This window comes from Chinchilla lanigera, unplaced genomic scaffold, assembly GCF_000276665.1.
Source record: "Chinchilla lanigera isolate Chin_1 unplaced genomic scaffold, ChiLan1.0 scaffold00050, whole genome shotgun sequence".
Classification (NCBI taxonomy): Eukaryota; Metazoa; Chordata; class Mammalia; order Rodentia; family Chinchillidae; genus Chinchilla; species Chinchilla lanigera.
This window is the reverse complement of record NW_004955451.1, coordinates 16869829-16896113: the sequence shown is the minus strand read 5'-3', so window position 1 is coordinate 16896113 and position 26285 is coordinate 16869829. Positions and strand designations below refer to the sequence as shown.

Below are 26285 nucleotides of genomic sequence, written 5' to 3'. Positions count from 1 at the left end.
CCCCAGGAATCCAGGTCCAGGCCAGCGGTTCAAAGAACGTTTATTTCGCTTTCTTTACACCGTGAGGGGCGCGAAGCCCCGCAGCAGCGCTCTGGAGGAGCCCGAGCCCCGCTCGCTTGGTGGCCGTGGAGTCACACTGTAAATGATCACAGCTAGACGGCCGCTCCGCGCGCCTACCGGGCGGAACATTGCTCTGCCGCCGCCTGCCTTTCCCCAAGCCCTCCTCCGGGACCCTTCGCCGCCACCCCCGCGCCAGGTGCCCGCCGGAGCTCGCTCGCCCTCCTGCGCCAGCCCCAGCCCCAGCCCCTCGCCCTGCCCGGCCGCCGAGGTCCGCTCAGATCCGCCTACTGCCCGCTCTACTGGGTAGCAGGGCCTCCCCGACATTGAGAAAAGCAGTTAACTATTAAATTGACTTCTCCCTTTAAGTAATAGGTGGGCTTTGCGTTCTCTATAGGACTTGCAAAATGGTTCACACTACCTAAGCTTTCTTCTTAAATAAAAGAACAAAATATTCAGGATCACCGCCCTGGCACCTCTCAGCAGGGCCCCAGGGACGCAGCGCCGACCCCTGCAGGGCCGCAGGGCCGCCCGCAGCTGGAGGAAGGCGCCGTCCGGGGGGCGGTCCGGGGGGCGGGCCGCGAGCCGCGCTGCGCCTTTCAGCAGCACGGGGTTGGGAGGCGCAGGGCTGGTCACAGCAGTCGGGAACGCGTGGAAACAAACTCCAAGGTTACTCTCTTGTGAAGACTGACAACAGGTATCTCCATTAAAAACATCCACGTGAACCGACGGAAAATACTCAACCTCAGTACAAGCAGAAAAAGAAAGGGGTGCCCTCCTCAACGCACTAGGGCATGGGCAGGTCCTCCAAATTCACCGAACAGCTGTCTCCCACTGCTCGTCTGACTCCCAGTCAAGTGTTGGTCTTTGATTTGCTTCAAAAAATACTGTAACAGATACTGTCTTGAAATTTCAATGAAGGGCTCTAGAGATTCATCAGATTAAAAAACAAACAAGGGCCTCCACCCCGCGCCCCGGGACAGGGCGGCGGGCACGGTCAGGCGGCCGCCGCTCAGTAGCGCTGGCTGTACCAGTCGTTGTCGCTGAGCTGCAGGAGCTCGGTCACCACCTGCAGGATGTTGCAGTTGTGCTTCTTCAGCAGCCTGAGGTTCAGCTGCCGGTCGCAGAAGCCCATTTCGAAGAGGTGAGCCATCAGCGCTGCCGTCTGCTGCTCAGAAACCACGGGCTGCGGAGAGACAAGAGACCATAGGGCACTTCCGGTGTAACTCAGGTGTTCCTGGCCAGCCGATTTCCCGTCTCCTAAATCACGCCGGGTGTCCCAGATGTGCCTGAAATGCGGGGTGGCCGGCTGTGGGGGGGGCACGACTGCCCCTGCTGCATCAGTGCTCTGCTCAGAGGCTTCAGACCAGAGAAGGCAAGGGCCCACCGGTCTGCGGGCTGCGCAGGTGCTGCGGGGGGCACTTTCGGAAGGAAGTGATCCTTAGCCAGATGAAGGAAAGACGAGCCCAAGCCTGGGGACCCAGGGGCAGCTGTGAGAGGGGGCAGCGCCTGGGCGGGCTCCACCGCCTCCTCAACGCCTCTCAGTGCCGGCTCCGCCTCAGCCCCGCGCAGGGTGTGAGGCGGCAGGACTCACTCTGGGGGTGAACGAGGCTCCGCCCAGCCCACCTGGAGTCCCAACCCTCCCAGGTGGGACGCGCAGCCCCCCCCCCCCCCCGTACCCACGAGGAAGTGCGTGAGGAGGCGTGTGGCCCGGCGAGCCAGGCCCTGGCACACTTACTCCACCCCTCGCCCACAGGCGCCCCACCCCTATTTCAGAATGGACCCGGCCCTCCCGGGTTAACCTGCCACTGACACACGGCCTGCTGTCTACTTCCCCCTAGTCACAGCCTTTAAACTGGCACACGCTGGCCACGCCGAGGCTCCCCCCCCCCACTCCATGTCCCGCTCTCCTCCCTGGCTTCCGTCTGAAACTGTTCCCACCACAGTCCCGCCCGAGCCGTCCCCTCCCCTGCTCTGTCCTCTGTGTAGTCCACACCCGAAGGATGACGTGCTCCTCAGGCGGGAGGCGGGTGTACCCGCGCATGTCTTCCCCCACTCGCCTGGCCCCGCGCCGATTCACGTCCTGCTGCCGTGCTGCGACAGCCGCGGTCGTGGAGGCTCCAGCGGTGTGCAGGTGAGCCTTGGAGAGCTAGCGCCCACACTGCAGCCCCAACCCGTCTTCCTCTCAGAGCACCGACGCTGCATTAACCCTGAGTTCTCGGCCCCGAGAGCTGTGTGTGACACAGGCTCACTGACACTGTCCACACCAAGGAGTGCGACAGCAGTCGAACAGCAGCTCCGGATGGGAGTGGTGAGGCCTGTCATCCCAGCACTCAGGAGGCTGAGGCAGGAAGATCAGCACGAGTTCAAGGCCAGCTTGGGCTACAGCAAGTTCGAGGCCAACCTGAACTGAATACTGAAGCCTGTCTCCAAAAGACAAAGAACCAGCAGCTCTATCTTTAGCTTCTGAGGAGCCCCACCCTCACTCTCACAGAGGCTGTGTAAGTTAGCATGGTTCCCACCAGCAGGGTAGGAGGCTGCTTCTCCTTGTGTCCTTGCTGACACTCACTTAAGGAATTAACAGTGTTTCGTACACTGGGTGGAACCCAGAACCTCTGCATTTTCTGAGACGGTGCCTTGCTGGGCTGCCCAGGCTGGGCTCCAACTTGCGATCCTGCTCAAGCTCCTGGAGTCCTGCGTCACAGCGTGCCACCCTCGCCTCTCCCGCTCCCCGGGTTTCACGCTGGCTTCTTCACCGCTCCACCCAGCCTGCACCGTGGCCGAAGGTGTGCTCAAGGCCAGCGTGCTCACTGTCACCTCCGCTCGCCTCTCCCCGAGCCTTACCGGGAGGTCCAGGCCCCACACCTCCCGCGCTGTCCGGTCCTTGCCGCCTGCTCCCCTCCCGGCAGAGCAGTCACCATCCGCACCCTGGTCTGGGGCCCTGGCTTGCACTATCCACACCCTGGCCCTGCGGCCCTGGTGAGCCCCATCTGTCCTCTGGTCCCTGAGGCGGCGCAATGCTGCCCTGCCCTGTTGGCACCCACCCACCCGGCGGTGCCCCCCCATTCTCTGTGGTTCCAGCAGTAGATGGGTCCTTCCATCTGCAGCAGGTCCAGCGCACACAAGGGCCTCGTCCTCCTACCCAGTGTGACTTGGCTGATGCCAGGGGCTGGGAGGCAGCAAACCTCTGTGTCAGCCAAGGAGCAAACTGAAGGCGTGCGTACTTGCCACAGCCCCAGGGCACTTGCGCTAGGCCTCGGGAGCGAGGGGCGGACCCACGGCAGGTACTGACCTGTGCAGTCACCGGGGGGCCCGAAAACAGGGCCTTGTACGCAGAAGCGGCGACGGACAGGGCGCCCTTCACCAGCCCTCCCGCGATGCTGCTCCCGTGGGGAGGCCTGTGGAGGGAAAGCCACTCTGCCTTACACGGGGGCTGGGGGCTAAACCCCGAGCCAGAGGGTTCCTGAGAGAAACCACCTGGGTAAAGGGAGAACGGGACCGTTCTCCTATCAGTTCTCTGCCTACAAATCCCGGCCTGCTGCCGGCCGGCTGTGGGCTGTGTGCGGGCCCCGGAGGCACAGCCTCCCACACAGTGCTCAGGGCCACACTCAGGCCCTCAGTCCAGTGCTCATCGCGGAGGAAGCCCCTCACAAGGAGGTGGGGGCTCTGGACTCCGAGGAGCTGGCGGGGAGCAGAGTGCACTTGGCCTCTGTGGGCACTGGGGCAGAGAAGTCCGGGTGCGCCGGGCGTGGGCAACGCACACCGACACCGTTGGCGCCCTCACTGCTGCCCAGAGCTCGGTTCAGAAGGAGCAGCACAGCCACGGCCCCGCTTCCCTGCCTGCGGACAGCTCTGCGAGCAGAGCGCGCTGGGAGGGCAGGCGCACAAGCCGTCACCTTGAGTGGTCCCAGCTCTTCTGTCTGCTGTTTGCCAGTCCTGGGCAGCCCCCGGGCTCTGAAAGCAGAAGAGCAGGTGGTTAGGGGCAGCACCCGGCGCCTGGCCCGCAGGCTGTGGGCCTCGGGAGCTCTGCGGGGCTAGCGAGCCGCGGCGTGTAGTGAGGGCGTCAGGAAGCCCTAGTTACCCTGGCACAGGGCACCAGCGCTCCAACACTTTTGGGCTGCTGCGCGGGGACCAGAAACGTCTCCGAGGGTGTACAAGCACCGTGCCATGCCAGTGCCCACTTCAAAGGCCGCGGACTCACGGTGGCTCCACACCCAAGTTCCCCCTCCCAAGTGGCGCCCACCTCCGCCAGATCCCCCCAGATTCTCAGATGGACCCTGGAGGAGCCATGGACACGGACCATGAGACCTGGAGCCGCACAGCCTGCCAGGCCCCGTTTCCAGCAAAAGGGCGGAGGGCGCTTGGGATGGCATTACCTGCTCGCATCTGCCCGGGGACAGCAGAAGCTTCTGGTGAGGTGACCAGGATGTCTGCTCCCGGGGAGCCGTACTGTGCACATGTAGAGTGCCTGCGGACGGACAGACACAACAGTGAGGACAGACAGCTGTGGCCGTGGGGACAGTCAAGCTAGCACAGCGCCGCCACATGGGCACATGGGACCCTGGTGCTCAGGGAAGGGCTGCTTCTGCTTCCCTCCTTGGCCACGATCGAGCCACGAACGTCAGCCCTGTCGTGACACTTTTTTAAGTACAGTTCTGGTGACTGACCCTAGGGTCTGCACACTGAGCTAGATCCCCAGCCCTCTGATCTTTTACCTTGAGATAAGGTTTAAATTGCCGAGTCACCTACACTGGCTCAAACTTGGCGATTCTCCTGCCTCAGCCTCCCAACCCGACAGGCATGCACCACCTGGCCTAGTCTGTCACTCCATCAACAGCCCCTGTGCCAGTGGTGTTAGTGAAGGCAAAGGCTCACTTCTGGGGAGAGTGCTGTGAGTTCTGGTCAAGACTGTAGCACTTCCCGTGGTACGGAAAGGCAGTGACGCAGACGGGTGCCAGGACGCACGTGGCTCCGTCACGCTGGGTTAATGGAGGGGTGAGCTTCTGGGCCTTTCCCCAGAAATGGAGTAAGAAGGGAAGGCCCAGCAGTGCTCGTGTTTAGTAACTGGCTCTCAGAAGTTCAAAATAAGCAGATGGACTATACTCAGAAAACTAAGGTTGCCTAAGCCAAATACTTCTTTAAATCCCAAATCTACAAACACTGGGAAATACAACTTTTATTTGTCTAAATGTGGACTTCACTACATGCAAAGTCTTTTCAGGTGCTGAGGACCACATGTAAGATCAGCCGGCTGCTCCCGCTCTGCTCCGCCCCAGCACAGGGGCTGTGACCGGTACCTGGGTGGCGCTGGCAGAAGCCCCAGCACCTCGGGGCCCGGGGGCAGCACCTCCCGAGCCTGTGAGGTCTCCAGGACGTCGCTGAGGCCGAGCTCCTGCGGCGGGCTCTCCCCTGCAGGGAGTTGTGCCCCACTTCCGGTTCTGGTCCCGGTCCCCGTGGGCTCCCGCCCGGCCTCCAGCCCCGGCTCGCCATCTGCCCCTCGGCCCGGGCCTGGCTGCGAGAGCGCGGAGCTGTACATGGAGTCTGCAAGCGGGCGGCTGGTGTCAAAGCACTCGGGAAGGATGATGATGTAGTCCTCCGAGGAGGCAGACGACTGGCTCTGCACCTCATCCCCGAGCTCCTCCTCGTCCTCAACTCCGTCCTCAGAGAGATGGGTAAGGTCCTCCTTCTCGTCTCCCAGGGGTCCATCCGGAGTCGAGGGGAAGTTCACTAAAGGACAGAAGGAACCCATCAGAAAGGAGAAGCTGGGGCTGAGAATTCAGCTTAGCGGCACAGCGCCTGCCTGGCAAGTACAAGGTCATGAGTTCAATTCCCGGTATTGGAAAAAAAACAAAACCAAAAACAAAACAGAAAAAAGCTTAAGAGCTCCTCCTGGTGCTACCCATGCTTGGGAATGCACTGTGCATCACAGAGCCAGGACGCTGTCCACTATCCCTGGACACTTTTATGCACCAGAGTTTAGACTTTTGGATTTTTTTTTTTCTCTGAGACAAGGTCTCATTACATAGTCGGGCTGGCCTCGAAATTGTGGCGATCCTCCTGCCCCAGCCTCCTGAGTGCTGGGATCCCAGGTGTGCACCTCGTGGCCGGCTCTGAGTTTCTGAGTAGTTTCTGGAGCAGACAGCATTGCTCCACCTAAGTTCGGCCTGGGGTTCCTGTTAGCCTCAGCCTGCTTCTGCCCACTCTTTCGGGCACTCACAGGAGGATCCCCCCGACAGAGCCTGGCTACCGGCTGCTCTTCGGGGGCTGCAGCTGAGGACCGAGCCTGGAAGCACAGACTAAGTCATGCTGGCGTTTCTTTGTAGGGAAAGCAGTCAGCAGGGGTGCGTGTTTGCACAGAGATCCAGCTGGAGCCCCTAATACGAACACAAACGCCCTCTGTGTGAAGGGAGCCGCGCCACCCCCAGGCAGGCACATGCAGAGCAGCACTCACGCCGAGGGGCCTTCAGTCTGCTGGGCGGGTTGTGGTCCGGGGCAGCGTCCAGGGTGAGGGAGCGGATGACGGTCTCACACACAAACTGGGTTCCGCTCAGGTCTTCCTCTGCGTCCTCCGCCGTGGTGACATTCTCAGCCTTCCTCTTTCCTGGAGCTGTGGCCTCTGGAGAGAGCATGGCACTGGGCACGGGGGGCTGGGAGCCGACACCCCTCAGCCGGCACCCACGGCCAGGAGCTGGGTCCCGAGTCGCAGCCAGTGGCTGTAGCAGGAGGTGCTCGGCTGGGGAGGGGCAGCGTGGGCAGGGCTGTGTGCAAAGGCGACAGTGCCCTGTGCAGACACGGGGCCTTACCCGCAAGTGCTTCTCGCCCCGCTCCCTCGCTCTCCTCCCGGATCTGGCCCAAGCCCGGCTTCTCCAGGACCTGACTGTCATGCGGCAGAGGAGACATGCAGGGAGTGGTATCTGGAGAATGAAGCCAGGAGACTCACCGCTGCGGCGGTGGCAGTGTGCGGGCCCACCTCCCACGGCTACACAGACCCGCCGGCCACTGGTGCTCCCTGGCCTGGGAGGCCGTGGCCACGGCACAGAACACCGAAATATAAAGGGACGAAGGGAGGGAATAGGCAGGTCCCTTTACAGCCAGAACCTTCTGGCAGAGGACAGGGTGGAGGACGATGGGGGTGCGGCTCTCCTGTCACTCCCAGGGAGAAACCCTCAGCGCCCGCTGCCGCAGGACAAAGCGGAGCCCACCAAGCACACGCCTACCCACGGGCGTGTTGTGCGGCACCCGCTCCAGCTCCTGGACGATGTTTATGTCCAACAGCTCGAAGGACAGCAGGTCCTAGGAGAGAGATGGTATGTGAGGCCGCGGTAGCCTGGCCTCCGCGCTCAGGCCTCAGGCAGCAGGGGAGACGGCACCGCCTGAAGGGTGAACATGGAGGCAGCCAGTGGGAGCAGCGGGGACACAGGCCGCACGGTGCCACAGCGGCAGCCACACCCCACTCGCCCACACGCAGGAGAGGCCCAGGAACGCTCCCCACGTGAACTGGAGTGTGAGTGTGGGAGCTGCTCTCCTGCCCCAGTGCTGCGCCCGCACCTGCGCAGTCAGGAGGTCCACAGACGGGATGTAGAGCTCCCGCTCGCTGGCTGCGCCTGCCTTCTGCGGCGCACAGGCCCCTGTCCCTTCTGTCCGTTTAGCTGCTTCACCCCGTGGGGTTTCTTCTTCAGCCAGGAGAAAGGTCTCCTACAGAGACGAGCCATTGGAACAAATTTGAGGCCTTCAACAGAACTCACCTGGCAGACCAAGGATATCTCCTCCTAAAACAAGCCAATAAACAAAAAAGCCACTGTTCAATCTCTATGCTAAAAAAAAGGCCAGGCTTGGTGACATAAACCTCTCACCCCAGCATTCTAGAAGGCTGAGGCAGGAGGGTTGCCAAGTTTAAGTTGAGCCTGGGTAACTGAGCAAGACCATCTTAAAATAAAAAAGAGCTGAGAATGTGGCTCAGTGCAAAGGCCTTGGGCCCAATCTGGGCTCAATCCCCAGTATTGCAAAAGGAGAAAGAAAAAAGCACAGGTGACAGACTCTATGACAGGAAGGCCACGGGGCCCTGAACAGCAGGGACCTCTGGGGGTACTATGTGACCCGAGCCCCTTCTCTCCCTTTGCACCACACCAGCACAACCTGGAATCTCAAGCAGACCTAAGCCTCGGGTGCCTGACCACAGACGGGGCCTCCGCCATGGAGCCGGAGGAAAGGCCTTCTCAGAACGTGTGCCTCTGCTCACTGGCAGGAGCCGAGTGACTTCCGGCTCTTGGTCTCCGCCCCCGCCCTCTCACTCTGCAGGAAACCCCCCGGGCACACTGGCCACGTCTCCACGCTCACCTCCTGCGGGCAGCTGAGGCCGGCCTCCTCGCCAGAGCCGCTCACACCATCGGTGTCACCAGGGTGCTCTGCGGGGGCGGATGGGTCCACCACGATGCTGCACCAGACCCGGGGCCCGAACTGCTGGCCGTTCTGAGCCAGGCGCCAGTGGGATGTGTAGGTCCCCTCCAGGGCTGGTGCAATGAACTCCACGGACACCACGCCCACGTGGCCGGCCTTCAGGAAGGGGACCAAGACGTCCTTCCTCTCAGCAGACGCCAGCGTCAGGTTCCCCCACATGAACTTGAGCTGCAGGGCGCAGGATAGGCAAGGCTCAGGCTGACTGCCCAGCACCAGGGTGCGGTCGGCCGGCGGGTAAGTACCTTGGTGTCCGCACTCCAGTTGACGTTGCCCGTGTTCTTCATCCTCCAGTGCTTGAGGAACCTGGTTCCCGGCTGCAGGTGAGTCCCGTCCGGCAGGTTCTCGTCCACGAAGGCCGCGCTAAAGGTTGGCAGCACCGGAGCACTGGGCCGTGAGGGGAAGCTGGGGGAGACAGAGAGACTCAGCCGCTCCCCATGGCATCATGGCTCCAGCCACAGAGGCCGGAGAGGCTGGCTGTGCCTCAGGGACGGACCTGCATACGTTCCCAAAAGGTGACCCTGAAAGAGCGCCCTCCCCACTTGTGCTTTCTCCCGACTTGCATGCAGCTAGGGGTGGAGCCCAGGGCACTGCATGCAGGGCAAGCACTGGCCGCACTGCGCCGCAGCCCAAGACCCGCCGGGAAGGGCACTCCTGAGCCAAGGTGCTGTGGAGAGGACGGCCAGCCGGCTCGGAAGCTCTCCCGATGCGGGATGGCTCTGCCCCAGACCCCAGGGGCTGCGCCGAGAGCCTGCCTGGTTTCCACGCTCCTGACCAGGAAGGCACAGAGCATGGCCAGAGTAACCCTGGACACCCTCAAGCATACTGAGGGTCAGAGAACACCAGAGGTGGGCATGAGTGTGAGGAGCATTCTGTGGACAGAACACGAGCAGCCCAGTGGGTCAGGGCCACATCTGCAGACCCACCCTGGGAGGTGGCGCCAGGAGGGCTGCTGAGCCCAGAGGTTTAACAGCAGTCTGGGCAACCTGGGCACGCCCTCTCAAAGGAAAAGCAGAAGCCACAGGCAGTCCTGAAGATCCAGCTATGCCGGCTGGACTCCGCCTGGCCGCTCACCGCAGGGTGCTGGGCTGCAGCAGGCTCTCGGGCCGGCCCAGAGGGCTCTTGGGGCTCTGAAGTCCATGGATTGAGTTCCACAGATGAATCTTCCTGTGCAGTTTAAGCTGCTTTTTAAGTTCCTTGACTTCTGCTTTCCGCTGTTTCTTCTCAGCTCGCAGTCTCTGCTTTTCTGCTTTAAGAAAGTTCTTATCGACCTGTCTCTGGAGCCTGTGAGACAGTAAACGAAGGTCTTGAAGGAAACGCAGAGCACTCACCAACAAAGTGAGGCCAAGCAGAGCCAGGGGCCGTCTCCTCCGGCTCTGCGTTTGTCTCTCACAGCTGCCACTCCCGTGCCACCACCTCCCGCCAGCGGCCTTCGTCACCGCCCGTGCCATGCGGCACCACACACCCTGCTGCTCTCTTATCCCCAACCAAGAAGCCAGTCAGAGATGAAGCCACCAAGGCTGCCACCAGGCCTTGGCTCTACCTGACTTGCTCCAGGGCAGTAGGGAGCCGAGGCGCAGCTGGCTTCGGGTGGGAAGGCGGCTCCGAGGCACTCAGAACCGGCCTCCGCAGCTTGAGCAGCACGTGGCTGGCGTCGTGGGCATAAGGGCCCGCCTCGCAGTCCTCACAGATGTTGTACGACGTGCACAGGCTGTGGGAAAAGGGGCACAGTGCGGAACACGCAGGTGACCCAGGGGAGACACCACACCTGCGCCACCCTTAGCTCGGTGGAGCCCAAGCCCGTCCCCCAACGCCCGGGCTAATGACACTCGACCCAGCCCTGGACAGCCTTGGGAGGAAGCACGACACGAGAGCCTCTGGCACAAGCAGCCGGCCCCGAGCGCTCTGCGGTGGGGAGTGCAGTTTCTGTGTGGCTCTGGGATACCCGATGTGTCTGAGCAGCAGCTTCCTCAGCTCTGGGGGAGAGTGGCCTGCTATCCCACTCCATAGCTACCGCCGCCTACTACAGTCGTTTTCCTCCCCACCTGCAATGCAGGGCCCTCCCTGCTCCCAGCCCCGCAGACAGCCGCGGCCCCCACGCCACTTACCTGCACTGGTAGCGCACGCCCACAATCCTCCTGTGGCAGCTGCTGCAAGCAATGTGCCAGCTGAAGAGATTTTCAGGTAAGAACAAGGCTTCCTCCGCAGCAGGCATGGAGGCGTCGGAGGCACAGGAGCCCAAGGACGGGTTCTGGAGGACGAGCTTCTCGTGCAACTTCTGTTCCAGCTTCTCCACTGTTTCCTTGACCACCTGCTCTCTGAACTGGACACAAAGCAGGAGGAAAACTCAGCAGCAACGCTCGGAAGAGGGGCAGACACGACAGTGGGGACCTGTGCTTCTCTGGGTCCGACCATGATAAGCCCCTAACAAGCACTGAACGAATACCCAGTAATGTGCCAAAGGCACCAGGAATCGGACTCAGGACCTTGTGCTCGCCCGGCAGGCACTGTGCCGATGAGCTACCTCCCCGACCCGGAGGGACTCTTCTATGAGCCAGTGGCTAACTTCTTCCTTCTCGAGCACACAGCTGCGCCTGCTCCAGACTCACTCTTCCTCTGCAGGCCAGGCGGTGTGAGCGCATGCACAGACCCGCCCGGGCTGCGGCCTCAAGCTTCCCCTCCCCGCCTCCTGCACCAGAGGCAGCGCTCGCTCGGCTCCTCGCCCCTACACTGCTCCTGGAACCAGCGGCAGGGGACCCTCGGGACACTCACGGTCTCCAGGTAGCTCGTGAACCAGTCTGGAGGCCTGTCCTGAGCGTGGTCCGGGTCACCCCGAGCAAGTGGAAATGGCTGCACGGAAACAAGAGAAAGAGCACAGGGGTTACATTCCCCGTTGAGGTGCATCTCCCGTCTTCCTGTGAGGAGTCTCCTGTTGGAGTGTGTAAGTGTGCGCTAACAAGTCACAGTGCCAAGCAGAACAGGAAGGCAGTGGCTCCCCCGCTCCATCCCCTCCTCCAGATAAGCACCACCCGCAGCAGCGGGGTCCCGGCTTCAGGACAGAGGCACGAAGCTGAGCGAGTCTGCGGTCACGGGCAGGAGCTGTGTGGCCAGACGCCCAGTCCGCACGAACCTGGGCTGCTGGTGTCTCCGGGCTCCTCAGCTCTGGCCCCACGACTCTCACCAGGGCGGAGTAGTGTGCAAGCGGCTTCTTGCCCGGCCTGGAAGCGCTGTGTCTCTCTGCTCCCACCAGGGTTGGGGCTTCGGCGGCCGTGGGGTGCCCTGCGTGGACTTGCATCTGAAGCTGGTGTCCCTGCTTCCCCGCCATCTGCGAGATGTGAAGACACAAGGCCACTGCCGTGGGCGGCCCGGCACCTGCGGCACTTCAGAGCCCGAGTACGAGAGGGCAGGGGACTGGGCTGGAGAGTACCAGGTTTCACCCACTGGGGATGGAGCACTAGGCTCCAGATGAGATACTTCTCAGCCCATTTCTGCTTCTGACTGTGAAACAGGTTCTGCCTGAGTTGCCCGGGCTGGGCATGAGCCCGTGGTAACCCACCTGCCCAGCCTCCCAGGGGACTGGGATGACAGGCATGCACCACCATGCACAGATACCATCTATATGAGTTGTAGTATCAATTTTCCAAAAATGTCAATGCCAGACTAACAGAACTTGAGGAACTTAAAGCTAGCTCATATAACCTTTTTTTTGGGAACCAGGAATTAAACTCAGGGCCTCACACTTGCCAGGTAGGCTATGTGCCACTGAGCTGCATCCCCAGCCCTCGCTTGTGATTAAGCATGTACTTTCCCACTAAAAGTACTAGCAAGCAAGTTAAAGCAGCCACATCTTTCTGAATAAAACCTTCCTAAAAATCCTATTTTGCAAGCTACTTCAAGAAACATTTGGGGTCTGGGGATATAGCTCAGCGGCGTAAGTGCCTGCCTTGTAAGTACGAGGTCCCGAGTTCGATTTCCAGTACAAAAAAAAAAAAAAATAGAAATATTTGGGTCCATGAAGATGTCTAAGGCTGGTCAATGGGGGTCTAGCTCTCCAGTAATCAATCACCTGCAGTTACTTTCTCTCATCTATCATTTTTCTATATTAGACTTAGAACTCCGTCTTTTTTTTTTCTCCCTTTCTTTCTCTTTGGAGACAGGGTTTTACTATGTAGCCCAGGCTGGCCTTGAACTTGTGATCCTCCTGGCTCAGCCTCCCCAGCGCTGGGATCACAAGTGTGAGCCACCATGCTGGCCCTCAGGACTCTACTTTACAGCATTCCCAGTAACCACCAGAGGAGACGGATAGGCCGGCCTGACTGTGGAAGTCACTTCACAGCACGTGCACTAACGGCATGTCGGGCAGGGGCAGAGCCAGTAGTGCCGTGCCTGCCTCAGCTGGGAGGCCCTGGGCAGACCACTGGCACTGCGGCTCAGGAAATGCCATGTACCCCAAGAGCTGGGTTTCCTGGCAGTACTAACAACTGAGCCAAGGGTTTCATGCAGGGCAGACAGCATTCTACCACTGAGCTACATCCTCAACTAGCACTTTTATGTTTGTAAAATTGAGACAGGGTCTCGCTAAGTTCCCAAGCTGGCCTCCAATTTGCAGTCCTGCCGCCTCAGGACCTGCTAGAGATGTGGGGCGCATCCTCCGCAGTGTTCAATGGAGGCGGGGTGGGGGTCGGGGTGGGGCATGAACCAGGAGAAGGGCAGCAGCGGGGAGGCTTGGGCAGGAGCAGCGTGCGGGCCATGGTGGGCCCTGCTCTGCTCATCCCTGTTTACACTTCCCAGCCCCCACAGGGCCAAACTCAACCTCTGCTTTTGCTTTGTGCAGCACTACTTGGCTATACCCTCAGCCCAAGTTTTACTCACCAAACGTTTTTTGTTTTGTTTTTTTTCCGGTACCAGGAATCGAACTCACGACCTTGCACTTGCCAGGCAGGCGCTGTGCCACTGAGCTAAATCCCCAGCCCCAACAAACATTTTTTGAATGTATTTGACAAGATGAAGTACTGTTACCTTAAGTGCTTCTTCATATTCTCCTAAAACGACAAAAAACAATGGTGACATTTCCTCACCAGCCTTAAGATTCTATTAAAAGACAATCAACCCTGAAACCTAACATATGACGTTAAGACTATAGTTAGTAATAGTGTATTGTACTCAAAATTCTTTTTGTTTTTGTAGTTCAGGCTGCACTTGAACCTGCAGCCATCCTGCCTCACCCTCTGAGTTCTGGGATTACAGGCAGGTTCATCTACACCTGACTATATTCAGAATTCCAGCTGAAGGAGTAGACCGAAAGGGCTCGTGCCAAGCGACGGGTGGGGAAGTGGGTAACTACCCCGTTTCACTTTGGTAACACTTTTCTTTGTCCTTTTGAGACAGGGTCTGGCTGTGCAGTTCAGGCTGGCCTTGAGCTCACTTTGTGGCCCATTCTGGTCTCAAACTCGCAACAACCCTCCTGCCTCAACCTCCCGAGTGCTGGGATTATCCTGCGCATCTTACACACACACTGCAAACTGTACAACCAAATGCTGCTCTGGGGAATTCTTAGCTCACAAGATTAGCAGCAACTGCTAGGCTTGGCTGACAAGCCCCCTTCTCATTCCACTGTGAACGGAAGCCCCTGCAGGTCTCCTTGAACTCTCCCTTCTGGAGATGCCGGCTGCACGCACTGGCCTCAGCTTGTTCACACCAGCCCTAGCTGCACACGGGCATGGAACGGTGGAGAGTGCAGTCCTTTCTGCTGACCGACTGCGCTTTCCGGGCCCAGCCCCAGAACCTGAGCCCCCACTAGCACAGGGCTCCTATGGGAGACTGCACTCAGTGGAGCCGGCCCAGCAGCACCCACGAGATGCCCAGGGAGTGCTGCACCCACGGATTCAGACACAGGCTCCCCACCAGAGCATGTTTGACACCCCAGGAGGCACCACAACCCACACCAAGAGTCCCCCGAAAGCCGTCCTTTTGGTCCGTTCAAAGGCACCAACCCACATCCAAAAGCCACGCGGTAAGGAGTCCCTGTGCAGCATGCTGTGCACAGGTGACGCGGCCACTAGGGGACGATGCCCAGGCAGGACACATCACACTGCTCTGAAGCAAACGCGACGCGGCCTGGGCCGGCACCCCAGGCTTCTAAGTAAAGCCGCACAGGTTCTCGCTGGTCTCACCTTGACTGTTGATGGATATCTGTAAGAGAGGAAAGCAAAGAGGGTTCTAAGGGTCCCATCCATCAAGCACTCCTGCCACCACAACCAGCCTCGCCCGGGCCCGGCTTCTCTAGTGCCCCCTGCTAGCCATGAACAATAATTAAGACGTTCTGCTGCCTACACACCGCGCCCTCCTTTACTTCAGGTGCAGTAAGGGCAGCACGACACAGCGCTGTGGATAAAGCCCACCCCTACTGTCACGCTTTCATGCCTGCGGGCCATTTCCCTCACCTCAAGGTGCCTCAGCTTCCTTGTGGGTAGAACAGCAATGATGATAATGTACCTAGCACACAGTACTGTTGTGACTCTGAATACAGGCCAGTCACTGTTGTTTTATTATTATAAATTAAGCGGCAGCTTGTGCTACATTTGAACCTAGGATCACTTCGTGACAGCCGGGCACCACCACCCTGGCCAGTTTTAAGTCACCTTGTAGGTATTCTTCAACGTTCCTCCCCTGCTTCCCAACTCAGCCTCAGCTGAATTATCAGTAACATTTCATCGTCACACACATGAGATACACAAGATGCGGAACTTCTCAAGCCCCCCGTCGGTCTGGAAAAGTAAGGAGTCTGTGCTGGCCTGGCATGGCGATGCACACCGTGGTCCCAGCACTTGGGAGGCCGACACAGGAGTATCTCTGCAAGTTCCAGATCAACGTGAACTACACGGCAAGTTCCTGTCTCAAACGAAATTTCCCAAAAAACCCCGTAGTCTGAACACCTAACAATGGGGTCCTTAATGTACCTTACCTCTTCATTCTCCTCATCCAGGTATTTTATTTGAATAGTGTTCAGATCAAAAGATACTTTCACCTGCAAATGAAATGTACATGTTATAGGATTAAAGTACCAAAAAGGAGGCCATAACATAAACCTAGAAATCAAAAAACAAAGGACATTCAGAGTTGGAGGTATAGCTCAGTGGTAGAGTGCTTGCCTGCCACACACGCGGTCCTGGGTTCAACACCCAGTACTGCCAAGAAAGAGAAAAAGGGCAGGTGTACCGGACTACATAAATAGTAAACATTCTTTTTGCTGGCATTACACTTGTAATCCCAACACTGACATTGAGTTCAAGGCCAGCTGAGCTACATAGTGAGTTCAAGGTCAACTTGGCTTGCACAGCAAGATCCTGTAAAAAGCCAAGCATGGTGGTACATGCCTGTAATCCCAAGGGAGGCTGAGACAGGACTGCCTCAGGTTTGAGGCCAGCCTGAGCTAGTGAGTTACACAGTTAGGCCAGCCTAAATTATATAGCAAGACCCTGTTTCAAAAAAAAAAAAAAAAAGATAAATGCTGCAAGTTTGCAGCTGTAGTTCAGGGGTAGAGCATTCACTTAGCTTGAGGAGACCCAGGGTTTGAGTCCCAGCACCACGGAGAATCAAAAACACTACAAAGTCAAACACCACCAACTAGGAAAAACATCTGCAATTGATAACAGAGATATCAAGATAACAAAGACAATCTGTGAAAGTGCTGGTAATAAGATTAGCAAACCAGGTAAAAATGGGCAAAAATGTACAGAAGATTCACAGAGGAGAAAATAATATTTAGCATAGAAAAAGCTCAACTTCACACGGTCAGAACAATACAAATTAAAAAAGTAAGATTAGTGCCAGGGAGATAGCTCAGCAGCACAAGTGCCTGCTTGGTGAACACAAGGTCCTGAGTTCGATTTCCAGTAACCGCCTCCCCCCAAAAAAGTAAGATCACCTCATCAGAATGGCAAACATTTTTAAAGCCTTAACTGTTGTAGGAAGCTGAGTTAGACAGAAATATTACAGGCAGTCAGACAGGGCCAGGCCCTCAAAGAAGCCAATAAGGAAGACAAGATACCTTGGTTTTTTTTTTTTTAGAGGGGTGTGGTTTTTTTCTGGTACCAGGAATCAAACTCACAACCTCATGCTTGCCGGGCAGGCGCTGTGCTGCTGAGCTAAATCCCCAGCCCCGATAAGATACCTTGTAAAGGGAGAGATAGGCACTTCCCCTTCGGGCCAGACCTCAAGACAAAAGGTGAACCCTACCCACCCACCCATACACCTCCCTAGGGAAGGACAAGAGAGATTGATATTCTAAATAGGTAGCAATCACCTTGAAGAGTCACCGACCCAACCCCTACAGGAAAAGCCCCTGATCGGTATTCATGGCCGCCTGCTAAGTGACTCTTCCCCATCTGATCCCGATGTTAACCAATTTTACCTGAACAATTCGTATTGGCTGACCACAGTTTTGTCCCACCTCATGCCCATCTTGTGATTTCCCATTTTTCCCCACCTTGGACCCACCTCACCTCATGGTTTTGCTCTATAAAAACCCCTGGAAAAGACAGGTTCCCTGGGCAACCCACTTGGGTCCCCTTCTGCCTCTCTTGGATAGAAGCTTTCTTTCCCTCAATAAATGTATTCTGCTCTTAACCTCCATTGTTCCTAAAATTCATTCTTTGATTTTAGAGAACACGAACTCATCTCACAGTTCGTTCAGGTTGGGAGTTTCTTCCCCCGTATCCTAAAGCCCACTGTTGTCGGAACTTCAGGGCCCTGACACAAGGCTTTTCAGTGACTAAAACCGTCTTGCGGATGTCCTGGCAGCTCTCTATGAAAAGCTAAGGCCTGAGCCCTGCAGGCTGACCTCACAGACAGTAGAGGACAGAGTCTGATCTGCAAAACAGCGTACAGGGACGCGTCGCTAGCTTATTTTATAGTGGTAAAAAGAAAAAAAACCAAAAATCTTTCACTATGCAAGAGTAAACTGGATCACGGTACTGCCAAGGGCAGGAACGCCATAGCTTCAGCTCGGAAGGTTGCACCTGACCCACTGCAGGCCGGAACCACGCCCGGCACGCTGTGGCCCGCAGGGAGCTGCAGTGCGGCTCTCCCCACGGGACCATGAGAGACCCAGCAGCAGGCACACAGCTGTCGGCCCTCCTCGCCCAGCAAGGTGTGCACAGCAGAGGGACACTAACTGCACACGCAGGACGTTTCTCTTCCTCAGTGGGCACACCTCACATGGTTAGCATTTCCAGCAGCGTGCTTTTAGGGGATGGGCACCTCAGTACCAGTGTCAGGGAGGCTGAGGCAGGAAGGGCACAGGCTTGAGTCGTGCCAGGGCTACACAGCAAAACCCTCACTCAAAAATCTGAACTAGCCAGGCGTGGTAAGTGCACGCCTGTAATCCCAGCACTCAAGAGGCTGAGGCACAAAGATGAAAAGTTTGAGTCACACCAGGGCACTCAGTAAGGCCCTGTCTCCAAATTTAAAAATTTTTAAAATAAAAATTATAAATAAAATTTACAATAAAAGAGAAAAATAAACTGTCAGCTCATTTAACTAGTAGGAAAAGAGAGGCTGGGATATAGCTCAGTGGTGTAGCGCCTGTCTGGCAAATACAAGGTCCTGAGTTTGATTCCTGGTGCAAAAAGGTCTGCTCTTTAAATCATCTGATGTACAAGATCCAGTTTTTTTCATTTTGAGCCTTAATTTCACTACGTGTAGCTCAGGTTGGACTTGAACTCACTGCAGCTCAGGCTGGCCTGTAACTCCTGAACCTCCTGTCTCAGCCTCCAGAGGGCTGGGACTGCAGGCGTGTGCCACAGGCCCAACAAGAACCAACTCTTTTCCGGACACCCGTCCTTCTAGGGCAGTACAGAGAGAGACTTGCTAGAGGGCCAGGGATGTAGCTCAGTGGTACAAGTGCATGCCTGGCAAGCATAAGGTCCTGAGTTCGATTCCCAGTACCAAAAAAAGTCTGCTGAGAGACTTGCTAGAAGGCAGAGAACTACGTCAGACCATCTTTTAAGGCCTCACTACCAATATTCTTCCTTTTATATTATGCTTTTTGTTGAGACAGGGTCTCACTAGCCTAGGCTGGCCTTCAATTCGCAGGGGCCTTACCACCCCAGTCTCCCAAGTGCTGGGATTACAGGCATGCACCACTTTGCCTGGCTTCTTCTTCTTTTAGTTTAAGGTCACAGAAAGCCAGGTGAAGCAGGGCGTGTGTGTCGGTGCTTGAGAATGAACTCAGGGCCTTCTCACCCCCAATTCTTTTTTATTCAGAGACAGAATCTCCCTAAGTCACTACACTGCCCAGGGTTGGGCTTGGACTTTCAATCCAATCCTCCTGCCTCAGCTTCCTAGAGCACTGGGATTACAGGTTTGTGTCACCACCCAGGGCCAGAGGCAGGTTTTTATCACAGTACCATGAGATAAACAGAGACATACATGAAGTAAAACATTCACCACAGTAAACCCAACAAAATCAGAACAGTCCAAAGGGCAAATCACGATGAGGAAAAGCATTAGCAGAAAAAGGTGGGGACAGACTGCTGTGTAAGCACCTGGCAATAAAAGCAACCCAGGGCACTTGTACAAGGCAAGTGCCACATACCCTGGGCAGCTCAGAACAGCAGAGCCTGTTTGCTGCTGGGAGAACACTCCCTGGGCCTGGCTGGGGTGGGGCCTAACCAAGCCACTCCTCAGACTGTTTCTAAAATAGGTAGGTTCTCTAAATCCCAGCTTAAAAAATAACTTTATCTTCTCTAAGCTCTTCAAAAGAAACTTCTTATCTGCTCCCTCGGGACACATCTATACACTTACTACTCTGTCAAAACCCCAGACATGGTAACTAGGACAGACCTAACAGCTGTGCAAGCTACTAAAAACAGACACCTGTGAAGAAAACATCCACACTTAAAACACAGAGAAACAAAGCACGGAAGACTCACCATAGCTTCAACGTCAGCCCAAGTCGTGTTTTCTGGGTCGGACACCAGAAAGCTTTGTGTCTCGTTTCTGAAAGTGACGTTCAGAGTGACCTGCGGGTCCATGCTGTGGGGCTAGGGTTGGGAGCACAGGGGGAGAATGGGGCATGTGAGAAAGTGTCTGTAAGTCGCATATAAACCGCATTCAACAAGCACTTGTGAGGACCCGACATGGAGAAGGCCAGGCAGACAGCAGTGAACAGAACAATGGCCCTGCTTTTACAGACATGAAATCCAGCAGGAAGCCTCACTTGTTATGTGGGAATTCTTCCTTCTAAGAAATGTATCAGTGCTCAAAGCATGCCACAAAGCACTGCACCAGGCCACAAAAACTGCTCTTCTAGAAACTAGCAAAGCAGAGTGCCGTGGCACATGCCTGCACTCCCAGCTACTTAGCACGCTGAGGCAGGAGGATCTCATGAGCCCAGGAATTCAAGGCTAGTCTGGGCATCAGTGTGAGACAGTGTCTCAAGTAAGATTAAAGAAATAAAAAAGCCTGCTGAGATTACTTTGACCACACCCACAGAAATCACCTAGCATTTGTAAAATCTTTTTTTTTTTTGGTACCGGGAATCGAACTCATGATCTTGAACCTGCCTGGCAGGCACTGTGCCACTGAGCTATATTCCTAGCCTCTGTAAAATCTCTTGAGCACTGTACCGCACTTTACAGAGCTTGGTTAATTAAGTATTTGTAACAGGAGATACCCAGATGGGTAAGATGGACTTTCATTATTGTGAGACTCCAAAGTGACAGTCTACATTTTTTCAGAAGCCTTTTCCTAACTTGAGCAATACAGGTTTTCTACTAGAGCAGCTTTAATGACTTAGAGGCCAAAACACTAACCAAGACGCTCCAAAGGTACAGGGCTCAACACCATTGTCCAAATGACTATGCTTTTGCAGTGTGCTGGTTTCTTAGGAACGAGGAATGTCAAACTTACACAAAAATGAAGAGCAATACACTTTTTTTTTTTTGGTTTTTCTCAGTACCGGGAACCGAACTCACGACCTTGCGCTTGCCAGGCAGGCGCTTTTGCCACTGAGCTAAATCCCCAGCCCCGAAAAGCAATACACTTTCTTCCTTTTTTTTTTGAGACAGGGTCTCATTATGTGGCCCAAATTGACCTGGACTCACTACATAGAGAGAGCACAGGCTGTCCTTGAATTCATAGTGACTGATCCTCCTGCCTCAGCCTCCTGAGTGTTGGGATTATAGGCGTGTACCACCATGCCCGCTCAATGCACTTCTTTTAAAAATATTTTTGGGCTGGGAATGTAGCTCAGTGGTACAGCACCTGCCTGGGAAGCATGAGGCCCTGGGTTTGACTCCCAGTATCAAAAAAAAACCCTTTTTTTCGGAGTCCAGGTTTGCAGTACCTAATGGTCACCCCGTCATGGGGGCCGGCACCTGTCTGCAGCACCGCTGAATCCGTCTAGTCCCCTCTTTTCCCTGAACTCCGAGGTGCAATGTGAGCTCAGGGCTCCACTCGGCTCACGACACCGGCACTCTCCCTTGTCTTAAGGCTGCAAGGGCCCTAGGCCCTAGCGTTTCAGCCAAACTCTTCCTCCTCTGTGTGCGCTTGGGGCTGGGGGCGGAGCCAGGTCTCCCACTGGCTAGACAAGTGCTCCACTGCTGAGGTGTGGCCCTGGCCTGTTTTCAATTTTGAGACAAATCGAAGTTGCCCAGGCTGGCCTCCAACCTGGGATCCTCCTACCTCTGCCTTCCATGCCTTGGGATCAGAGGCATGCACCACCACTCCCTAATAATATGTTATTTTTTCAAAAACTATGTGTTATGGTAAAAATTAAACATATACAAAGATGGGGAGAACATAATGAATCCCCATGGACTCCCTGGCTTCCACAATCACCAACTCAGGACAAATGTCACACCACCCTTTGCTACTGGATGAGGAAAAATTATTTTCCGGTGCTGGGGACTGAACCCAGGGCCTGGACTAAGCTAGGAAAGTCCTCTCCCACCAGCCGCGTCCCCAGCCCCTGCTGTGCTGTTTTTTGTTTGGTACTGGGGACTCAGTCTAGGGGCTGTGCACTGATCTACATCCCAGCCCTTTTTACTCTTTATTTTTGAGACAGGGTCTCTCTATGTAGTTCAGGCTGGCCTAGAACTTGCAGTGATCCTCAGCCTTCCTGAGTGTCCTTTTTATTTTCTGAGACAAGTTCTATGTTAAACAGACAATTTGGCTCAGATTTTCCCTCCTTGTACCTCAGCCTCCCAGAGCACTGGGATTATAGACATGCACCACCATGCCCAGCTCTTACTGGATTATTCTGACATGACATTCAACCTCTCACCTAAAAATAATCAAAAAGAATTTTAAAAAAAATGTTATCATTACCATACCTAAGAAGGAAAAAAATTCCTTAATCAAATATTTATTCTGGTCAAAATTTATTTTTAATTGGGGATATTGTTTACTGATGAGTTGTGTCTGTTGAATTGGCTTGCTTTTATGGCTTCACGAAAAGTAAGTCTAAACTAGACCAAAAAAAATTTTTTTTTTGAGACAGGGTCTTGCTATGCAATTCAGGCTGGCCTTGAGTTCACTATATAGCCCAGGTTGGCCCTGAACTCATGGCAATCCTCCTGCCTCAGCCTCTCGAGTGTAAGATCACAGGCATGTGCCAAATGTCAGCTTTTGAACACAATCACCAACACAATTTTAATTTGCAGCTATATACAGTCAGATTCTGCCTGAGGCACAGGAGATCACTGATAAACAGGATTAAGTCAGAGCTGGCCCGACTTGGCATTAGACACAGCCTGGGTACAACAGCAGCCACGCAGGTGAGTCAGCTCACCTCTGAGCTTTGGTCATCTCATCTGTAGAACAGGGCTACCCTTGCCTAACTTATAGTGCTATTATGTATAAAAACCAAATATAAATAGTGTACGGAACAAAGGTTATAGCTCAGTGGAACAGGGTGTGCTAGCATAAGAAAAACCATGGGTTCAAAATCTAGCACCAAAACAAAAACAAACTGTGTGCAAGTTCTTTGAAAACAGTATTCAAACACAAAGTTATTATAATAAATCAGGTCCTAATGGCTGGCGTGGTGGCATACCCCTGTAATCACAGCACTTGGGAAGCTGAGGCAGGAGGATCGTTGTGAGTTCGAGACCAGCCTGGGCTACAAAGTGAGCTCAAGGCCAGCCTGAACTGCATATCGACACCCTGTTTCAAAAAGACAAAAAAAAAAAAAAAAAAAAAAAAAAAAAAAAAAAAAAATCGGTCTTAAACTGGGCATGGTAGTGCATGGTTCAAAAAAAAAAAAAAAAATCAGTCTTTAGGACCTTAATAGTAGTTTTTCACAGTGTAATGCAGTGCTCTGTGAAACTGTCATTTTAAGGATCTTCAACTCTATGAGGATCAGACGTCATTTCAAACCTGACATTAGACTCCACTGTTTCTATCCTCTGCCTTCACCTAAGGGTAGATGCACCACGAAAATAAAGCAAGTCTATAGCACTAATTCTGCTGATAATCACTATTCATTCACATGGAATGCAATTCTTGGAGCCCTTACAACTTGGGGAAAATCCCATAGGACATTAGGGAAAAATTAGGGAAATGAAAACTGACTTTATCATTCACTGTCCAAGGTGGATAATCTAAAATACATTCTCGAGCCGGGTGTGGTAGGGCATGCCTGTAATCCCAGCACTTGGGAGGCTGAGGCAAGAGGATCCCAGCGAGTTCGAGGCCAGCCTGGGCTACACAGTGAGCTCAAGGTCAGCCTGAACTGCACAGCGAGACCCTGTCTCAAAAAGACAAATAAATAAATAAAATAAAATAAAATACATTCTCACTTTCCAATTTCAAGAAACACATTTCCACACTTTGAATGTCTGGAAGGAAGCTAATCTTCCTCTCTTTTTCTCAAGTGACACAATTAGAAATTAGTTCCTATACTTTGGAGCTCCTCCAGCTGACTTGCCCATGAGAGGAAACAGGAAGTGGGAGACTCTAGTTTAGCTAGTTTAGTCCAGATCTTCATTAAGAACTGCCCATTTCTCACTGGCTTACATGTAAAAATAATTTTTTGTTGTTGTTTTTGTGAAACGGTCTTGCTCTGTAGTTCAGGGTGGCTTTGAACTCACTGTATAGCCCAGGCTAGCCTCAAACTCAAAGCGACCCTCCTGCCTCTGCCTCCCCAGGGCTGGGTTTTCAGATGAGTGTCACCATGCCGGGCTACGTGTGAAAACCTTTGAAGGGGCGCGTTCACTTCGAGCTTGTGTAAATTCCAGCGCCACAGTTAGCCACCTCTGTGCCTTTAGGTTTAAAGCCAGCAGAGAAGTCTGGTCGCAGCGGCCTACGCCTTCAGCTTTCTTAACTGGCGCTACAGTAAACTCAGGCCACTGACTCACCTCCGCTTGGCACAGGTCAGCTTTCCCTCTACGCCGACTCTCACCCTGAGCAAATACCTTCAATGAAGCCGACCTGGGAACCCAGTTTGGATTACGGACTACAGCAGGGGCCTGAACGAGCTCTCTGGGCCTTAAAATAAGTAACCCGAAAGCCGCGTTTTTGACAGAAAGGAATAGGACAGGCAGAGGCTGTCTCTTCTCTAAAGGGGGCCCCCCCGAGGGGGAGGGGGAGGGGGAGGGGAAGACGTGTGGGCAGGCGTTTCTCTCCTCCGCTTAATCCCCGTCGGCCACTTTCCTACGACTCCCCCACCCCACGACTGTGTCACCACCCCCGAGGGCTCTCGTTTTCTTTGCCTGGGGGGATCTTGGCCTACGCCGGCGATCAGAGGCCGGACCCTCCGCAGCCCCGTCCCGCAGGACACAGCGGCTCGCTCGGCCGCCACCGCGGAGATCGCTGCCCCCGCGCACCGAAAGTCACAGCACTTTGCAGGACGCCCCCCCGAGCTTCCTCCAGCCCGCCAGGGGTAACGAGCCCCCACCCCCCAGGCCACCGCGGCCACGTCCTTACCCGCTTCCCGCCCCGTGGGGGCGCCTGCCGCAGGCCAGAGTACAGACCGTCCGCAGCCAGCTCAACGGCTACCCCTGCGGGGCGCATCTAACATGGCGGAGAGAGACGGGGCCCAGTCCCTTGTTGCCTCTGAGTTCTTCTCGAGGCGATTGGCTCCTATGGCTTGTCCTTCAAAACTATCTCCACATTTATTGGTCGAGGATGCGCCGGTGGGGGCGGGGCATAGACAGCTGACCCTCACAACAATAACAAACCCAAGGGTGGAGGGGCGAAACTCGTAGTGCGCAGGCGCAGGCCGAAGCGCCTTCCCTTCCCTGGCAAATTCCGCCCCCTCTGCGTTCCCGGAGGTCCGCGACCTTGGAGGACTGTGCCGAGATTCGCGGGGCTCGATGGGAACCGTAGTCTTTCTAGGGTTTGTACGTTATTTAGCCTAGCCTCTGCTAATAAGAAACGAAAACACAATAGTCCAACCCATACCATATCGATGTGGATTCCCACAAGGAGGTCTTCAATCTACCAAATGGGTTGTGGTGGAAATCGTGTTTGTTTCCAGAGTCAGAAGCTCATCTTCCTAGGACTACAGTGTCTTAAGGAACACAGTGCCGGAAAAAAAAAAAAAAATCCTTTTGTTCCGCAATGCATTTCGGAAGGTGTAGTTTTGTCCCTCATGACCCTTTTATTTGCCCACGCTGCAGACTTCCATTGCAGCAGAACGAGTTGGGAGATGGAGCCCCTTGTTGAGGATGCGTCGGGCAATATTCTGCGCTCACATTTGGACCTCTGTTAGCCCTTGAACAAAACTCTCCGACGTAAAAAACCGGAACGGGAAGCCGCGGGGGGGGCGGTGCCTTGCGTCTCCTGTTACGTCACGCACGGAAAGACTGGGCGACCAATCCCGAGCCTAGAACACGCTCGGCACTCCCTGCCCCACCCTTCCGTGACGCGCTCATTCTCGCATTCTGAGAGGCTAACGCTCGCGGCCGCTGCTGGTTGCCGTGGTGACAGAAAGCGCGGGAATTACAGATAAGTTGGAACTGCGGCGCGGCGTGAGTTCTCAGAGACTTTCCGGGCGGAACACAGCCGTGGTTTTTCTCAGATAACTGGGACCCCGGGCGTGGGGAACCCGGACGCTGTGCTCACGGTAAAGCTGGAGGCCCCCGGGGAAGGGACAGGTGACCGGTGGGCGCTGCTGGTGACCGGCGGGAAGCCGGCGGGTGTCCCCGCGCGGTGGGGGCGGGGCGGGCGGGCGGAACCTCGGGGCGGGTGGGGTCAGTCTGTGGATTGCGGGGCCTCGCGCATCCGGGGCCGCGGACCCTGTGTTCCGGCCGGAATCCTGGAGATGGGAACTGGAACGCGGCTTGCGGGGCGCAGGAAAGCGGGCAGGGAGGGCAGGAGGGGCCCTAGGGGGCGGGAATCCTTGACAACAGGGTCGAATCCTCCGGGGGCTGAGGCAGGAGGGTCGCGAGTTCGCGGCCAGCCTGGGCTGCCTAACGGGTTCGGAGCAGAAGTGGCTCCGTGGGCGTCCCGGGGGGCTGGGCAGCAGCGAGGGGCGCGGGCGGGGCGAGTCGGGGGCGGGAAGCGTTTCCGTGTGGCCCGGGCGCCCTCCGCACGCCGCAGCTTCCGGAGCAGCCCGGGCTGTTGGCGGACGCCGCGCCCTGCTTGGCGCTGGTTCGCAGTACCCTGCCTACCCTAGCCAGTAGGTGCTGTGCGCAGTACTTAATTCTGCTCTGCCCCAGTTCTTGGTCTCCTTCCCTTTGGCAAAGTTTTTTCGTCACTTTTCTCCTTCAGTTCTTTTTTTCCCCATCCCTACTTCCTGTCCTCCCTCCTCCCCACTTGTTTTTTTT

General features: G+C 55.6%; 2 protein-coding genes and 1 non-coding gene across 10 annotated transcripts in view; 2 read left to right on the top strand and 1 right to left on the bottom strand.

Annotated features, from left to right (window-relative positions):
* Nucleotides 1-23: 23 nt before the first annotated feature.
* On the bottom strand, nucleotides 24-25023 carry Nbr1 (neighbor of BRCA1 gene 1). 3 transcript variants are annotated; one of them, XM_013519233.1, is made up of 21 exons: nucleotides 24919-25023; nucleotides 19446-19556; nucleotides 15476-15538; nucleotides 14685-14703; nucleotides 13531-13553; nucleotides 11642-11836; nucleotides 11284-11361; nucleotides 10620-10834; nucleotides 10055-10222; nucleotides 9586-9795; nucleotides 8757-8916; nucleotides 8395-8682; nucleotides 7606-7752; nucleotides 7275-7350; nucleotides 6861-6971; nucleotides 6509-6673; nucleotides 5355-5784; nucleotides 4434-4525; nucleotides 3954-4011; nucleotides 3350-3455; nucleotides 24-1243 (listed from the first exon to the last, which is right to left on the bottom strand). In XM_013519233.1, exons 1-21 carry the CDS (start codon nucleotides 24919-24921, stop codon nucleotides 1070-1072), a joined length of 2892 nt encoding a protein of 963 aa, XP_013374687.1. In that variant the 5' UTR covers nucleotides 24922-25023; the 3' UTR covers nucleotides 24-1069. The 3 variants fall into 3 exon arrangements, with proteins under 3 accessions (XP_013374687.1, XP_013374686.1, XP_005394554.1); XM_013519232.1 differs by lacking the exon at nucleotides 24919-25023 and adding an exon at nucleotides 24442-24847 and having other exon boundaries at nucleotides 11693-11836; XM_005394497.2 differs by lacking the exon at nucleotides 24919-25023 and adding an exon at nucleotides 24442-24845.
* Nucleotides 15633-15704, top strand: Trnag-gcc. Its single transcript has one exon. It is a non-coding gene; the product is annotated as a tRNA-Gly (tRNA).
* Nucleotides 25024-25333: 310 nt separating the features above from the next.
* Brca1 (breast cancer 1, early onset) overlaps nucleotides 25334-26285 on the top strand; it is a gene marked incomplete in the record, with an annotated part of 51318 nt that continues 50366 nt past the window's right edge. For 5 of the 6 annotated variants that reach the window (XR_001235969.1, XM_013519230.1, XM_005394496.2 and 2 more), the window contains 1 exon segment: nucleotides 25334-25582. 6 annotated transcript variants of the gene reach the window in all.

Excerpts from the sequence above, each read along its gene's own strand:
- Nbr1 (XM_005394497.2), bottom strand. The coding sequence starts at position 24,528 with ATGCGCCCCGCAGGGGTAGCCGTTGAGCTGGCTGCGGACGGTCTGTAC. Across the intron at positions 7,351-7,605 it reads TGGACCTCCTGACTGCGCAG|GACCTGCTGTCCTTCGAGCT; the intron begins GTGCGGGCGCAG and ends TCTCTCTCCTAG. Across the intron at positions 5,785-6,508 it reads CAGACTGAAGGCCCCTCGGC|TGAACTTCCCCTCGACTCCG; the intron begins GTGAGTGCTGCT and ends TCTGTCCTTTAG.